At 35.6% G+C, this 16,944-nt stretch overlaps 2 protein-coding genes across 2 annotated transcripts; both read left to right on the plus strand.

Moving 5' to 3' along the window:
- Positions 1–209: 209 nt before the first annotated feature.
- On the plus strand, positions 210–2,571 carry LOC109133717 (poly [ADP-ribose] polymerase 1-like). The gene is made up of 6 exons (XM_019247422.3): positions 210–677; positions 1,054–1,245; positions 1,332–1,440; positions 1,579–1,661; positions 1,791–1,928; positions 2,464–2,571. The coding sequence occupies exons 1-6, from the start codon at positions 567–569 to the stop codon at positions 2,554–2,556; spliced, it is 726 nt and encodes a 241-aa protein (XP_019102967.3). The 5' UTR covers positions 210–566; the 3' UTR covers positions 2,557–2,571.
- A 3,714-nt stretch (positions 2,572–6,285) lies between these two features.
- Positions 6,286–16,226, plus strand: LOC104883658 (protein REDUCED WALL ACETYLATION 3). Its single transcript, XM_048634667.2, has 17 exons — positions 6,286–6,878; positions 6,980–7,046; positions 8,818–8,909; positions 10,188–10,325; positions 10,413–10,469; positions 10,591–10,663; positions 12,389–12,547; positions 13,331–13,480; positions 13,618–13,873; positions 14,004–14,119; positions 14,215–14,301; positions 14,387–14,475; positions 14,597–14,659; positions 14,971–15,027; positions 15,234–15,330; positions 15,421–15,579; positions 15,723–16,226. The coding sequence occupies exons 2-17, from the start codon at positions 7,014–7,016 to the stop codon at positions 15,726–15,728; spliced, it is 1,632 nt and encodes a 543-aa protein (XP_048490624.1). The 5' UTR covers positions 6,286–6,878; positions 6,980–7,013; the 3' UTR covers positions 15,729–16,226.
- The last annotated feature ends 718 nt before the right edge of the window (positions 16,227–16,944 follow it).

The following is a 16,944-nucleotide window of genomic DNA, read 5'->3' on the forward strand; positions in this document are numbered from 1 at the left end:
CCTCCCTCCTAGTCCTTTGCTTTCTCCCCCACGCAGCTGTCCTCCGTCGTCCATCGCTTCTGTTTGGTAGACATATTAGGGCTCCGTCGTCGTCCTTTGCTTCCTCCCAAGTCTGTCGTATTTGCCTATTTTGTCGACATATTAGGGCTCAAGTCGTCGACATCTCTCCGCCGCATTTGCCGGCTTCGTCGACATATTTTGGGTAAGGCCTAAGGGACACCACTTGAAGATTGTACTTTAGTTCTCCTTTTCCAAATTCTTGAAATTATACATTTTATTTTACTTTTAGTTTCTGCAATTATAAAATATGGGTTTGTCAATTTCTATCCCTAGATTCAATGCAATAATAAGTAATAGCATATGACGGTATGTTATTCTACACAGTGTACTAGCAATAAGATGAGCAAATATTATTTTCAAAATCTAGGTTGCTTGGATGAACTAGGATTTTACATTGCTAGGTTTAAGATTGATATTACTTGTTGGCCTGTTGCTTTATTATATTCATAACTTGTGAAATATGTTGCTAATTAGGTACAATCGATATATGGTAAACTAAGAATTTGATGCTAAGTTGTGATATTACTCCCTCCATCGTTCTATCTCTCTCTTTCCCTCATCAAATTGTTTCTCTGTTCCACTTCACTCTCGATCCACTCCTTGGAATGCATGTCCAGGTAATTTCGTACAAACTTTATTGTTGTGATTTATTTATTGCTGTATTTTTAGGTTCCTTTTTTTGGTTTCCTAGATTTGGGGATTTTTTTAGGGTTTTCCTTGATTTCGTTTACGGTTTTGTTTGGGTCAACAACTTTATCTCTTACCTCGATTCCCATTCCGGCGACCGCGGCAAGCCAATGTTCTAGTGCTGCTGTTCTGGAGCATGCTAAAACACGAAAGTAATTGATCTCCTGCTGACGCTATTAGAGATGCGTTCAAATTGAAATTGTCCTAGAGAAATAAAGTTGATTCATCGTATGTTTTAGTAGTTTTATTTTCTTTTTGTTTGTTTAGTTCTATTCTTCCTAAATCTTCAACTGAACTCCATGCTAGGTCAAAATGCTAGAAGCACTCCAGGACATTGAAATAGCTTCCAGATTGGTGGGTTTTGACGTGGATATTGATGATCCTCTTGATGCAAAGTATAAGAAACTACGCTGTGATATGGCACCCCTACCACATGATAGTGAAGATTATCAATTGATTGAGAAGTATCTTCTCACCACTCATGCCCCCACACATACGGTGGGTTAAGGTTTATATATTCTCAAGTTCTTTTATTCTTTTAAGAAAAGTTCTGAGGCTTTTATCATCATTTTTGCATACATTAGGAATGGAGACTTGAACTGGAAGAAGTTTTCTCACTCGAGAGAGAAGGAGAACATGATAAATTTGCTTCTCAGCGTGAGAAGCTTGGCAATAGAATGCTCCTGTGGCATTGTAATGTTGAATTAGTATTCTTGTATTCCATTATATGTTACTGCTTTAAGTTAATAAATATTCTTTATGGTAAGGAAACATTGACATATGCTTTATGCTAAAGAAAGTTCATGATGTGGTGCTAAACTATTGTCTCAGGTTCCCGATTGACAAATTTTGTGGGTATCCTTAGCCAAGGACTCAGAATTGCTCCTCCTGAGGCTCCTGCTACCGGATACATGGTTTGTCCCACCACTCGTTCACTCCCTTTCTTCATCTGTGGAATATGATGTGTGCACAATTTATGTCGTTAAAAGTTCGAGTTCCTGAACTATGTTCCCTGACCGACTTGAATTGAATATCTCATGCAGTTTGGCAAAGGGGTTTACTTTGCTGATCTTGTCAGCAAGAGTGCACAATATTGCTACACTGACCGTAAAAATCCTGTGGGCTTGATGCTATTGAGTGAAGTTGCTCTTGGGCAAGTCCATGAGCTCAAAAAGGCACAGGTGAGGCTATTATTAGCAAATTTCCATGCATCCAGAGTAAGAAAGGTTGAAATTCTTTTATATTCATGTGTCAAATAGGCATAGGTGAGGCTATTATAAGCGTATTTTCATGCATCCAGAGTAAGAACGCTTGAAATTTTTTTTATGCATGTGTCACGAGCTCTATGGTACTCTTTACTTTTTCTTGCATGATGAACTTGTGCTAATGAAACGTTCTTTCCTTTGTTATTCGGACTGTTTATATCACCTTAAGCACTTGTGCTAGATCGATCTTCGACACTTTGACTTAGGTATGAGTACTTCGTCACTGCTATCTGTGGGCTAAAATCATAAAGTTGTCATAAAATAACTGATTCGGATAATTGGACTTATACCTATGCTGATACCAGTACCAAGTCCAAGTGATATAGGTTCTGCGTACATTCCTTGATAGCATTATCAGAACATGTATTGTTTGTTTGCTTGAATCTTTTGTTTTCTGTATGTATTTCTTTCATGGTTTAAAAATCCTTAATTTTACTAAAACCTATTCAAGTACATGGAAAAACCTCCAAGAGGAAAACACTCCACCAAAGGACTTGGCAAGAAGGTACCTGCTGAGACTTTTGTAATTTACCATCAAGCCTGACATGTTTTTTCTGCTCATCTGTTTTTTGTATGTATTTCTTTCATGGTTTAAAAATCGACTTGAGCCTTTTGTAATTTAGAAAGGGAAGAGGGGCCAAATAGGTATTTCAAAAGAGGACACCATTGCTCCCCCATTCCCATATATATATATATATATATATATATATATATATATATATATATATATATATATATATATATATATATATATATATATATATATATATATATATATATATATATATATATATTGCAAAAGATGTTTTGAGGCTTGTTTAATGAATAGCAGACCAGAAGCACACTCGTGTAACACATCTCCATCCTTGTAGCTCATCCATAAATTGATCGTCTGTTCTTCTTTGGATGTTCTGAGACATATTTTCGTCTACTAAGTCCAGGTAAGGTGGCTGATTTAGCCAAGTTTGCTTTTTTCTGCAATCTTAAAGCAGGCTTGTCTTAAGCTGAAATAGAAAGAATTGTTGGAGATGCCCTAAGGTCTAGCAAGGCAACTGGTCCCTAGGGTTTGAAGGGAAGTTATATTCCGGAGGTGAATGCTCCACTGTTCTACCATCCTCTGTAGTCAGATAGCTGGTTTAGAGTGCTATGACATGTATTTAGCTACTATGCTAGTAGCTCTGCCCTAATAATATCTATCTCAAAAATCTGAGATGTTTACTCAAAATCCTTGTCAGTCCTGGAACCAAAGATGTTCAAAAAGTGGTATCCACACTAGTGGTCATTGTGACTGCATTTGTATGACCTTCCAAGTCTTGTGAATATATTTTTCTGCTTGCCTACACTAATGATGCATAATGTGATGTTGTCAAGTTCAAAAAATTGAGACTCGTAAAAAAGAGTGGCGATATTTTGTCCATTACCTTGTAAGTGCTAATTTCTTACTTTCTTTTGTTGATTTGGCTATCTTGATTAAGCAAAATTGACAGTTTTCTTCAGTTTACATCTAGCATCTGCTGTTTAATCTTTTTCTTGAGCTGTTGATTTTGGCGTATACTAAATACCTAAATTACTGAATTATACTAGCATCTTTCCTCTTTTGCAGGGCTGGAACAAAAAGTAAGTTACCATCAAGCTTTTTGATATGTTTTATAAGTAATGAAAAGCAGGTATGTTTTATAAGAATTATCCTTTTGATTTTGTAATTAAATTAATTATAAGGTATAGTTTTTTTAAGGGTTTTTGGATTTGTGAGATTTTGAGATCTCTTCTTGTATGAATATTCTTACGAGGTTTCATATATAGTGTATTAATTACAAAAGAGCATTTTTAATAAATGTTGCAAATATTAGGGTTCAATTGAAGCCGAATAAAAGGGATTAGATTAGATTAGGGTTGGATTCTTTGAGACTTAAGGTGTTTTTTTACAGTTTTTACCTAAAATGAATGAATGATTCATGACTCATGAGTGAATTTCCGTCTCTCGTCTTAGATCAGAGTTGTTGATGATGACACCTGCTATTTCTCAGCTACCTTTGGCAATTCCCAGCATTGGAGGTAAAGGTAAGTTAGTTGAGTGTTTGAATGAATAGAAATAGTTGTTTTACTTTAGTGCTAAAAGTGATAAAAAGATTCCCCATAGTATAGATGGTTCGATCTTTCCAGTTACACAACGATAAAACCTTAATACAGGATATAGAGATTCGCACATAACTCACATCACTAATTGCTGGACTTTCTGGGCTCAAGTAGAGGAAAATATATATAAACAAGAGTCATGTGAAATGGTTACTCAGGCATGCTCCATAGACATTAGTATCTAATAGGAATAGTTGGCCCCAACAAAGAGTTCATAATTGAACGGTCACAACTCACAACCACCATACTTCATAATTTACAGTAAAAAAATTTCCCTGTTTTCTTTATGTTTTTCCTTCTAATCCCTTTATGACAGGTATTATATGGTGGAAACTTACCAGAAGGGAAATGAAGAGCAGCATGTATGCGACAGATGGAAGGAATTGCAGATGGATCCCTTGCGCCAGCTCTTATAGTCAACAAAGCAGCACTTTTCTGTACAGCAGCAAGGGCCTCAGGTTGCTTATATATTGCTTTGTGCTGCGTTTCTTGCGCTAGGGCTTTGGATATGGTTTCAGAAGACAAAGGACTAGTGAGGATAGGAGTAGGAGGAATAAGTCTATGTATATGGTATTTACTTTACACTTTTAACTAATTGTTGGTCTATAAGATGTATATTCTCACATTAATTGCTACCTGGCTGAAGAAATTAATGTGATTGTTGGCATCAATATTGGTTTGGCTATTTTAGTAAATTTTAGAAGTGTGACATATATTGTATGTCATCTTCTCTATGTAATTGGATGCTTCCTGGGTTTGCACAACTGCTCATAGAAGTTTATTAGAAGCCTTAGAAAGCACAAATAGTATCTCCGAAAGGAGCATAGAGTGGCGGTATGTATGCTCCTCGCTGGCAGTAGCTAGCTGATTTTTTTTTATTATTCAAAAATTACAAATGCTCCGGTTGTTTAGGAAAATCGGAGCATTTGTAGCACCAAATGCTCCGGTTTTGCTTAATAACCGGAGCATTTGTTGATTTTTACCCATATAAAAAGCTCAAATGCTCCGGTTTTATTCACAACCGGAGCATTTGAGAAACTAAATGCTCCGGTTTACAACCGGAGCATTTGTAAAATTCTCAAATGCTCGTATGACATCTGCTACGCGTCAAATACAGAGCATTTAAGGGCTTTTTAACCGGAGCATTTGATGATTTTTCCACTAGTGATAACAATAAAGTGAAAGAATATCACCAAAACAGTAGTTCTGTCCAGAGGCAATTTCCGATGACCCGGAGCTTGAATTGTCGATCCGAACGATCAGAATGTAACCCCCTGTGTTCCCAACAAGCTGACAAAATTTCAGCAAATGCCAACGGTGGGATCTCCACCGGCGACCAAAACACTGGGAGTGTGCTGAAGAAAAACGAGCAGAACAACACCCTTGGAACTCTCTAGTTTCCTTTCTCTTTTGTTTGTTTGTCTAATCTGAAAAATTGCTACCATCTTTTTACCCACTAAGTGTTTACACCAAAAGCCTCTACACGCTTCTCTTAGAAGCCACAAAAAAAAAAAAACCATGTCAAAATGGACCCGAAAAATAAGACATAATATGTCGATCATAAAAGCCCACAATACATGTGACCAAAAAAGCAATAAAGATATTGCAAGATGGGTTGGACCCATAACATTCACAAACATATAAATTGATTTGGAAATTTCATTTGTAACTTTTGTTCATCACTACTCATACTTTTGTGTTTATTTTGTATAATATGAGAAGTTAAGTCAATATTATTATGTGACTTCCTTTAAATATGTAATAAAGTAATAAATACTCTCATGCATTATAAACCGGTCTTAAGTTAGTTACAACATAAATTTTAAGAACTTACGTTTTCGCAAGCTCACAAACAAAGCTTAAGCTTATTTGGTTTGAAAAGTTAATCTCTTGACACAAGCCTATTCATAAGACATCACCGATCCTCAATTCCTATAAAAAAATTTCAAACTTGATCAGGTTGTCTGGTCATCAATGGCAAAAGATATAAAATCATTCGCGTTTGATGAAATCAATTGATAATAATAACCTACTGCCTAATGAGTAATGAGGAAGTCGTACAAAATGTTATGTCTTCATGTTACTGTTAGTAGCTTCTTCCTTCCTTCTATTTCTCAATTTTAAAATCAACCTTTTATTTTGACAGGAAATTTAAAATCAACATTAAATCCTATAATTCATACATTTATAAAACAGATCATTCAAATCTAGAACTCATTAAACTAATCACCACTTCATTATTAATTTCCTGATCAAAATCAAGTACAACTTAACAGTATCTTATTACACTGTATAACACTAACCAAAAAAAAACCCCAACTTCCCTCTCTCTTTCTCTCTCCTCCATCACAGTAAAGTGCAACGAACCGACATCGAAAACAGCACCAACCAACCAACAATCACAAATAAACCCACCACCAAACACACATGATTTTTCTTCCAAAGTAGAGTTGATGAAGACATCAATGGCGGAGTATTAGAGAAGAAAACAACCCAGTTTAAAAAATTAAATAAAAACACCCAATAAAAATTTAGACCAATTTGACATAGACGTTTCTTCCGACATTTCTTCCATTCTTTAAGCAACAGGCGACTCAATTACCCAGATCTCTTTTATTAATTTCAATTTCTGTTTCTAGGGTTTCAATCCGTATTTAATACGGTATACCCAGATTTTACTCTCACTCTTTCTCTCTCTTATCCATCAAATTACACCTCTATTTGAACTGGGTACTTTCTTCTGAGCTTTGATCTGATTGGTTTTTGTATATCTTTTGAAGTTTTGATTGTTTTAATTTATGGGTTTTATTTGTTTTGTGTTTGTTGTTTAGTTTGGGATTAAGTTGATTAGTGGGGAGATTCGATATGGTGAACTCTGGGCCAATTACGCCCGGACAGGTATGTTTTATGATCAGTTCTGATCTTCGTTGCTTCCTTTTATAATGTGAATTTGTTATTCTGTGGACTGCATCTATTTGATTTATAAATGATTGGTACATTTTTATACTATGATGAGAATATTTGTGTGAGTGTGTGGAGGAAAATGAGTGTAGGTGGGAAAAGTAGTGTGAAATTTGAAGGGAATTGGATTTGTTGTACTTTTTTGATTATAATTTTCAGCTTGAAAGGTATTGAAATCTGTTCGGTTGTACGTCACGACACTTGGATCCTTACATCTAAAATTTTAGGAATGTCACGCGGTTGTCCAGAGTAATGCAGGTTGCAGCAAATGCTGTGGTTGATTTTGATTTCTGGATGATTGAACTCTTCATTTTTCTGTAGAGTACTATGATTGACGAGGGTGCTGGAATAGTGTACTGAAAATTGAGAAATGGGATAGCCTAATACGTAAATGGCGTGGAACTGGAATGGTCTTGATCTGGAGATTAATGAATATTTCATTTTTGGAGGGAATATACTCTGTGCCAGGAATATATAATTTGGTAGTCTGTTAAAGCTTGAAACTGGTTATTTCAAGGTTGTGGATTGAGAAATTCAAAATCTAAAGCTTTAACAATTTTAATTTAGTACATTTTCTGGTATGAGTAACTTATAAGAGCTTGCAGATCCACTCAAGCGAGAACCATTTTTAGGTTCTACAATGTTATTTTTTTTTTTGCTTTGACAAGATACAGAGATTTTATTCACCAATGATAACTGTTTATAGAGTAATGCTAGAAAGATTCATTGATGAGGTCTGGTTGCAGAAAGTGAGAAACAGAGATAGGAGTGAGCAGAAGCTTTTTTTGGTCGTAGCAAATTAACTGTAAAGAGTAGATTCCCAATGATAGGTGCTGTTATTTAAATTTATGACTTTGGCCGTTTACAAAAATTCCATCAACTTTAATTGAATCATTAATCTGTCTTGCCAACATTCTCAAACTTAGGCTCTGTTCTTGTCACCTTAGGCAACATATTCTAGGGAAGATAAGATAATTAAGTTGAAGGCTAATAAGTTGAAATTAGTTAAAGATAAACCAAGTTGAGGACAGATTAGTTAAGATAACTAAAAAGTTCAGGGCCAATAAGTTGAGATGAGTTCAGGGTTAATAATTTTTGTTTTAAGGCAAGGAGAACTTCCAATAAGGTCTTCAATAAGCTCAAATGATTTTAAATATATAAACTTCATGGCTAATAAGTTCGGATAAGCTAAATTCAGTTGAAGGATAATACACCCTGGTCTTGGAAAAAATTAGTATTTGAAATCAAAATATTGGCAACTGTACTGAGAGTTGGACTTGTCCCAGATAGTGTTGCTGAATTCCTTGTCCTGTGATATTGTTTTTTTGTTATTCTATTTTAAACTTTTGACTTAGTAAAACGTTGTTTATGTTATTAGTTTAAAAGCATTTGATCTAAACAAATGAGCCTTTTGCATTATGTCAGAAAAGTGATGAAGGGTCTCTTCTTTGCAATTATATACTCACTTTAGAACCAGTTATACCTCTTGTGATGAACCTGTTAGTTGATTCTTGTAGCAGCTTTTATTCATGTTTGGAACTGCATGTAGTCCTTTCCAATATAGGCCCATGTAATAGAATTTCTCTGCAGTATTATGCTCTGTTCTTTTTTTTATTTATAATGTGTTTCCAAATATATGATCTCTTTTCTATTGAATTCCTACGACCTTTTTGGATTAATGGATCAACCCTTTTTTTTGTTGTTGCAGGTATCTTTTCTGCTTGGATTTATTCCAAGTTTGGTCGCTTGGGTCTACTCTGAGATTTTGGAGTACAAGAGGTCTTCATCTCATTCTAAAGTGTGAGTGGCCTCTTCCTTATATATATTTGCTATAAGGAAGTGAAATTTTGAACTGTGTTTACATCTAAGTTTTCCATAGGTGATGCATTTGCAAAAGACTATCAACGATTGAAGAAGTTCGTATAATTAATTCGCCTTTTGGCTTCAAGCATGTGTCAGTATATGAATCTCTAGTTAGTAGAATGGCATTGACAAGATGAGATCTTGCAGGATTAGTGAAACTTTAGATGGGTACCAAAAGTTCATCTTATAAGGATATGTGGGCCATTTTTGGAGATTTTGATCTGTAGAATGGGTGGCATAGATATTTATGATTTAGTAAGTTGTTTTTCAAATTAAACCAATATATATTTACTGGGTTTGAAAGAATATGACACTGCTTATGCAAATTGGAACCAAGATCCACTTGCACCTAGAGTGTGATTAAATGAGCTCTTGTTAACAGCAGGATCATGTAGATTGTAGATTACAACAATTCAAGGTGGTTATTGGGTTTTACTGCCTGAGACTGGCATACTGTAGTGGCTCTTCACGAGGTTTCTCTTGCAGTTGATAGGATCATTTTGGGGGTTACTAGAGGAATCACGCAGGCAAGTTTGAGCAGTTGCGAGTATAATTTGGTGCAAAGGTTTGATGAACAACTAAGGTTAGGACTGTTAATCGGTTTTGAGTTGAACTACCAAGAAATGGCAATATTCTTTTGGGGAAGACATACGCTTGCGCACTTAAAGGAGATTCTGATTGTTTGAACTTATATCTATATTGTGAATTGGATTTGTGATTCTGTATAGTTAGGGAATTAAGGGTGCTTATAGGTCTTTTTGGCAACCATTGTCCCAGAATATCAGTTCCAGTATACCTCTTCTTAATTAGTTATATTATTGTTGTGTCTTAATCAATTTCGATGTTTCATTAAGCGATGTGATCATTTATACCTACTGTCAATCTTTTGTGTCATGCCGGCACGTCCTCTTTGTTTGGTGAATTGGAAGGTCTGTAATAGACTAATAGTACTATGTGCTTAAAACAGTGCTTCTTCTATATGTTGCTTGAGTCTTTAGTATATGATAATGATGATGACTTGTGAAATATCATAAAGTTGGAGATGATTTGTAATTTCCAAGTTATTGATAAAGAGATATATTTGCTGAAATCTAAAAGTATAAGTAGTGTATGCCTAATATATTATGGACCATTAAGTCATCTATAATCATCTGACGTGAACCAACTAACTATTCTCCTATATCTTCTGCTGAGTGTGTGACTTTACCATGGCAGCCATTCAGATAATAATCTTGTTGAGTTGGGAAATGAAGCTGCTAAGGAAGTTGACCGAGCAGTACTCCTGGAAGGGGGACTTTCAAAATCAGCATTGCAAAAGTTCTCTTCTTCATCCATTAAGTCAAACTTGATTAGGTAGCTTTTTCAGTGTTCTACTTTCTTAATCCTAGGTTCAATTTGTCACACTATTGTGTTTCTTAAAATCCCCTCGATGCATGTTAGGTTTGTGACAATGGATGAGTCTTTTTTGCTGGAAAATCGAGCTACATTGAGAGCCATGTAAGCAGCATAGTTTCTTGGAAAGCTATGAATTCATATTCGATTCTTTACATTTATTTCCTTTTTCTCTCAATAATTATATTTTTTTCCTTTCGTCTTATGATTACTTCATTTCTGATAGAGCTGAGCTTGGGGCAATTTTGGTGTACTTTTATATCTGTGACCGGACAGATTTGCTGGGAGATTCAACCAAGGTGCCTTTCTTTTATTTTCTGTAAAATTGACCTGAGTTATTGTGCCAACCCCATCCTTTTATCATTTTACATATTAGGTTAAAAAAACCTTTTGTACTGACTGTGGCTAACATTTGGAAAGTATATTATCTTTTTCCCTACTCCCCCCCCCCCCTACTCCCCCCCCCCCCCCGTACCCTCAGAAAGATTAAAAAAGAAGAAAAATGAAAGTAGATTGAAGTATGGAAAAGCCCACATGGGTTGAAATCTGTAATCTAAGGCCATTTCATATGTAAGCTTTGAACTCTTTAATCTTTCCTCCTTCTACCAAGACTACCTATTACACAAAAGAAAGGTAAAAGAACCTCCTATTTTGATATATGCCATCTCTCAATGTTTCATCTCCCAGAATTGCTTCTGCTAGGTGCGTGATGATACCAGTCATGATTCAATCTGGTCAGTGGAACAAAGATGAGTTTCCTACCACTCAGGATGCTGCTATGAATTAACATAGCTTGAACACATTAATGGCAGAAATTAAGGAAGAAAAGGGGTATTTGATTGAAAAACTGAAATTACAGCAATATAAATGATAGTTAAAGCTTTCGAGAGGCTTGTTTCTCTCCATTGAACTTTTAAAAGCTCACCCAATTTTTCTTAACAATTTTCAAGATACCTTTCTCTCTCTAATTATCCCTATATATAGTGTAATTACCTTAGCACAACTACCTAGCTTATTTCCTAAGCTACTCGTTAGGATAATACCTAAATTACCCTTACCCTAAAATATCAGTTCATAGCAGATGCATAGTATTCTAGGGATTTGCTTGCCATATGAGCTGCTGTTATTTGCATTGTAGCTCAAATCTGATGTGTTTATGAGATGGGTTTGAGAACCTGATGTGATATTGGCATATTGTTACAAACTGAGGAATATCCGAATTCCAGTGGCACATTGTGATATCCAAATTTCTCATGGGAGAGAAATAGGTTCAATGGTCATATTGGGGCAGTAAATTCAAAGAACAACACAGTTTAGGAAGTGCATACTTGCTATGGAAAAATTTCATTGTCGGTGAAGCTCTTGCAATGCCCTAGAAGTAGGCTCATGTTACATATCCAGTTGTTTTGTCACTTTAACGTTCTTGTGAACACCAGGTTTCAGTTAACTGAATACGAGATCAGGATTTGATCAAGATTTCATCCAGCAAATCTTCCATTTGCTCTCCTCCCTCTCTTTTTCTCCATCCCAAGGGCTAGTGATTTTGTCTTTCCTCAAGTCCTGGTCAAATATTCAAATTGAAACAGTATGGAACTATGGAAGATCTCAACCAGCTAACTTGAGTCAGTTGACTGCCTCTTTTTTGTAGGCTGTCTGGTATATTAGAATGCTTGGCTTGCTTCTGTTGTACTTTTTTTTTTTTTTGAGGGATTGCTTTGGTTGCACTTTTAACTGGATTATTTTGTGATTGATCAGATTAAATGTGCAGAACACTGGATTATTGTATGTTGCAAATTTACACATTTTATGAACTAGATAGATTACTTAATGTACTTTTAAATTAACAAATATGCTTTTTTGGACAAAAATGTGAACTTTTGGTTAACCATTGTCATATTTTGTTTTCTATCATAACGCAAGCTGCTGTTACCTAAGGGGTGGTGATATTACCAATTCTTTCATTTGATGTCATGCCCTTATTTTTTCTTTTACTGAACATTGACGTTTTGCTTTCCTTTTGGCAGAATTACAATCGTGATCTTTTTGTGTTTCTGTACTTCATCTTGGTCATTGTTTCAGCAATGACTTCGCTCAAAAAACACCAAGATAAGTCATCATTATCTGGGAAATCAATACTTTACCTGAATCGGCATCAAACTGAGGAATGGAAGGGCTGGATGCAGGCAAGTATTTTCTTGATAGGAATTTTATTTTTTCTGTTGGTAAAAGGAGGATTACTATTTATGGAACCAGATGTGGGCTGTAACTTAGATTGCACTCAACTTGCTGTATGTGGTATATTTCTTTAAAGCTATTGTGCCTACAATTGCTTGCATTATACTTCTAGAAAAGATCTTCACTAAAATCAAAGCTTCTGGGAATTATCGGAACTTTATCAGAATTATTTAGGAACTTACAATAAGCAGGTTCAGGTAGCTTAGTGTATTTACACTGCCCTACGCCCCTAATCTTGTGAAGAGGCTGCTATCTGACAGATCCTCAAGAATTGGTTAATTATGCAAACCTTCAACTTGAAAATATACTTGTAATTTATTTTTAATTGGCTAATGTTGGAAGAGAGCTGAGCAGTAGAAATATTCACTTCTATGAGAACACCCCATGAAGAATTTATGTGAGACCCCACTTTGTACCCTTGACACCCACATGCATTGTTGGCATCACAACCTCTAAGGTATCAAGTTTTGAGGTGTTATTTCACCTGATGTCAAATTATCCACTCGTTCCTTTAGTGAATGGAACTGAGAATTGAGTTAATGCTATGTATTTCTAACTGTTCGATTCCTCTTGTGTGATATTTTTTTTTTGTACATGTGAGTACCTGTCTTTAATGTGATTGTGCAAATTTATTCCTCACTGTTATTAAGTCAATGCTTGCTAAAGACCTATGTTATTGATGTTCAGTATTTTTCAGCTATTCACTAATTACATGCCTTTGGATTCGACAGGTTCTTTTTTTGATGTATCATTATTTTGCCGCCGCGGAGATCTACAATGCTATACGTGTGTTCATTGCTGCATATGTTTGGATGACTGGCTTTGGCAATTTTTCTTACTACTACATACGAAAAGATTTCAGTCTGGCTCGTTTTACCCAGGTAATGTAATGGTCTTGTTTTAAAATTCTTAATCTTATGATTTTCTTTCTGTTCTATGAACTGGAGAGAGGGGAGGGGACATGAACATGTTTTATGAAGACGCTTCTCTGAAATTATTGTTTGCTGACTTTATGCAGATGATGTGGCGGCTGAATTTCTTCGTTGCTTTTTGCTGCATTGTTTTGAATAATGATTATATGCTATACTATATTTGTCCAATGCATACGCTTTTCACTCTTATGGTGTATGGAGCCCTTGGTATATTCAACAAGTACAACGAAATTCCAACTGTAATGGCAGTGAAGATCATGTCATGCTTTCTTGTGGTTATACTTGTTTGGGAGGTCCCTGGAGTCTTCGACTTGATCTGGAGTCCTTTCATGTTTTTTTTAGGTCAGTTACTTCTGGTCCTTTTCTCTTCTTTTTTTGTGTGACTGATAAAAATAGTCATGCAATGCCAAGATACTTATTTTAGATAGCAGAATTCAGGTTTCCTGACTACATTTTTTTTTTGAAAATATAGGGTACTCTGATCCTGCAAAACCAGATGTTCCTCGAGTACATGAATGGCATTTCAGATCCGGGCTGGATCGTTATATATGGATCATTGGAATGATCTACGCCTATTACCACCCAAATGTAACTTTTTAGTGTTCTTTTCTGTTATAGAAAGTAGTGGTTTCTATTTTAGCAGTTAATCAAGATTTAAATATGTGATATCTATGTTGCTATAGGTTGAGAAATACTTGGAAAAGTTGGAGGAAGCTGAACCAAAGAGGAGACATGCAATCAAAACTGCAATAGTTGCTGCTGCAGCATCTGTGAGTTGGATGATCTTTTGGCATGTTGGAAGTTGTACTTCACATATACATATATATAACATCTCTCTTCTTTTTTCTCCTGCAGGTTGGTTACTTGTGGTACGAATACATATATAAATTGGACAAAATCACATACAACAAGTACCATCCATACACGTCATGGATTCCAATAACGTATGCCTACCATCTTTTTGCATACGCACTTAATTTCTATTGCCTGTTATGCTTGGTGAGTGATAAGAATTATGTTTTTCCTATGAAATCTAATCATTGGGCATACTACTTGTGATTGCAGTGTATATATATGCCTACGCAACTTCACCCATCACCTGCGTAGTTATTCCTTGACACTCTTTGCGTAAGTCTTCTCTAAGACATGTGTATTCACCCATTATCGATACATGTATCTTGTAGCTCCATATTGTGATGGTTTACTCTTTTATAGTTAAGATTATGTTGTATCAGTTGATTTTTCTTCCCCCTAATTGATCCTAGGTTCACCTGGTCATGCATCTAGTATTAGTTATGATTGCTGTGTGGCATATTTCAAATCATATGTTTCTCAGTTAGCGTGTGGGAGATGTATCTAGACTAGGCATGCTGGCTTAAGCTTCATAATAAGTTTGAAACTGAGCTGCCGTTTCTAAGATGTTTCCTCTTTATCATCAGATGGCTCGGGAAGATCACCTTGGAGACTTACATATCTCAGTTTCACATATGGCTACGGTATGTACTGTTGTTAAATTCTATAATCTGATATTTAGTATTTGATCTGTATTCCACTAAAGTGCCCCTTTTTCTGTGGGACGGTAGTTATCTATTCTAAACAATTGGAGTTAGGATGAGTTTTCATTCAGGTAGATTGGCATTGTGAAATTGCAGGGGGAGTATAGAAATTATCGTCCTTTTGACTGTCTAAAATTAATGTGCAGAACTAACACGCCCAATGGACAGCCTAAGTGGCTCCTCTCACTTATCCCCGAGTATCCAATGCTGAACTTCATGCTCACGACTGCTATCTATGTTTTGGTAAACAAATCTCTTGTTTCTTGCATGATCTGCCTGCTATTGCGGCTGCCTTCTCTCTAAATACAAGTTGCAACTTTTTTGCTTCTGCAGGTTTCCCACCGGATATTTGAGCTGACTAATGTGCTCAAGACAGTATTCATTCCCACTAAGGATAACCGGCGATTATGGCATAATTTCGTTGCTGGTGTTGCGATTTCCGTATTCTTGTATTTTCTCGCTGTTGTCCTCCTCCTGATCCCTAGTTCACCGGTAAGAAGTCATTTATGGAAATACATCTCCTGCAAAGCATTTGAAAACAAAAATGCAGAAATTATGTGAGGGGGAAAAAGAAACAACAAAATTGATTTGAGTAGTTGAGATATTATTGAGCATGAAATCCGACTTTTTTGTAGGCTTGATTCATGGAATGAAGAATTCACCTTACCTTACAATCACATCGGTGAACATGGAAGATAGTTAGGATCGATGAGAATAAGGGGACTTTGGAACGTGGTCTCCTGTATGCAAAGATTTGAGTCGATCATACTGGTAAAAGGGGATCGAAAGGCATCGGTGTTGGAGATTATGAAGCGAAATATCTAACCATATAATTTTTTCCGCCTCACCTCCGGACTCCGATTGATATTGTGCATTATTATTAATATAGATCATCCTTCTTTTCCTTTTGATCCCTTACCCATATATCATTTTTGCTCATGTTGTGTGTGAGCCATAGCAAAATATAGGTTTTTTCTTCTTCAGATAGTTCTCGGGTGAGATACGAAGTAAATTTGTTATTCAATTGTAATTCAATTTTTTTTTGTTGTATTTCCAAGCATATATAATCGTTTTCCGATTGAAAAGTGAAAACAAATTCAATTACAAACAAATCTTGTATGAGAGGGTAAATATTCAAATTTGGGTGTTGTTTTTCTCTTTCCAAAAATGAAGAAACAAAACCCTAAAAATCAACTTGCTCGCATTGCAAAATTTTTTCAGAATCACAAGAATGTATAAATTTTATAATCTGAGACTGAATGCTGCCTTTCGGCTTAGAATATCCCAATAACTCTGAGATTGAAGCATGTTCTTATGAACAGTTAATTACATGGCAAATCTTGAAAGTTTTTTCCAATGTTTAAAAGTAGCCATATTAATAATACGAGTACAAATGAAAAGATGTATAAATTTTCAACAGAAATATATTAAGAGGTGTTTATGACCTTTAAAATGAAGTGTGAGAGTTTAATCACCAATCCACTGAACTGTGCCCTAATGTTGGAAAAGATGAGAGAGAAAGTTAGAGAAAGAGAAGAAAAAAAAAGAGGGAAGTCCCTAGAAACTTGAATATCAAAAATCTCGAAGTTCTCAGTGAATTTCTAGCAAAATGCTCTTTGGTATTCCAATCCAAAGCTGATTTTTCCTTTTCTCTTAATAATTCTCAGCTTCCTCCACCTGTATTTGTGGCGATTATGATAGTTTTTGTTAAAGTTCAGTCAGATTAGATGCAATGATTTACCTACACCGTTAAAGTGTAGCGTTAGTTCTCATTTCAATCTACCTAATTATAGGCTCAGGCTTAGGTTCCAGCATGTTTTCGGCTTAATTTTCGTAATTAGCCCTACTTTTTTAGGG

This window comes from Beta vulgaris, chromosome 8 (genome assembly GCF_026745355.1).
Source record: "Beta vulgaris subsp. vulgaris cultivar EL10 chromosome 8, EL10.2, whole genome shotgun sequence".
Lineage (NCBI taxonomy): Eukaryota > Viridiplantae > Streptophyta > Magnoliopsida > Caryophyllales > Amaranthaceae > Beta > Beta vulgaris.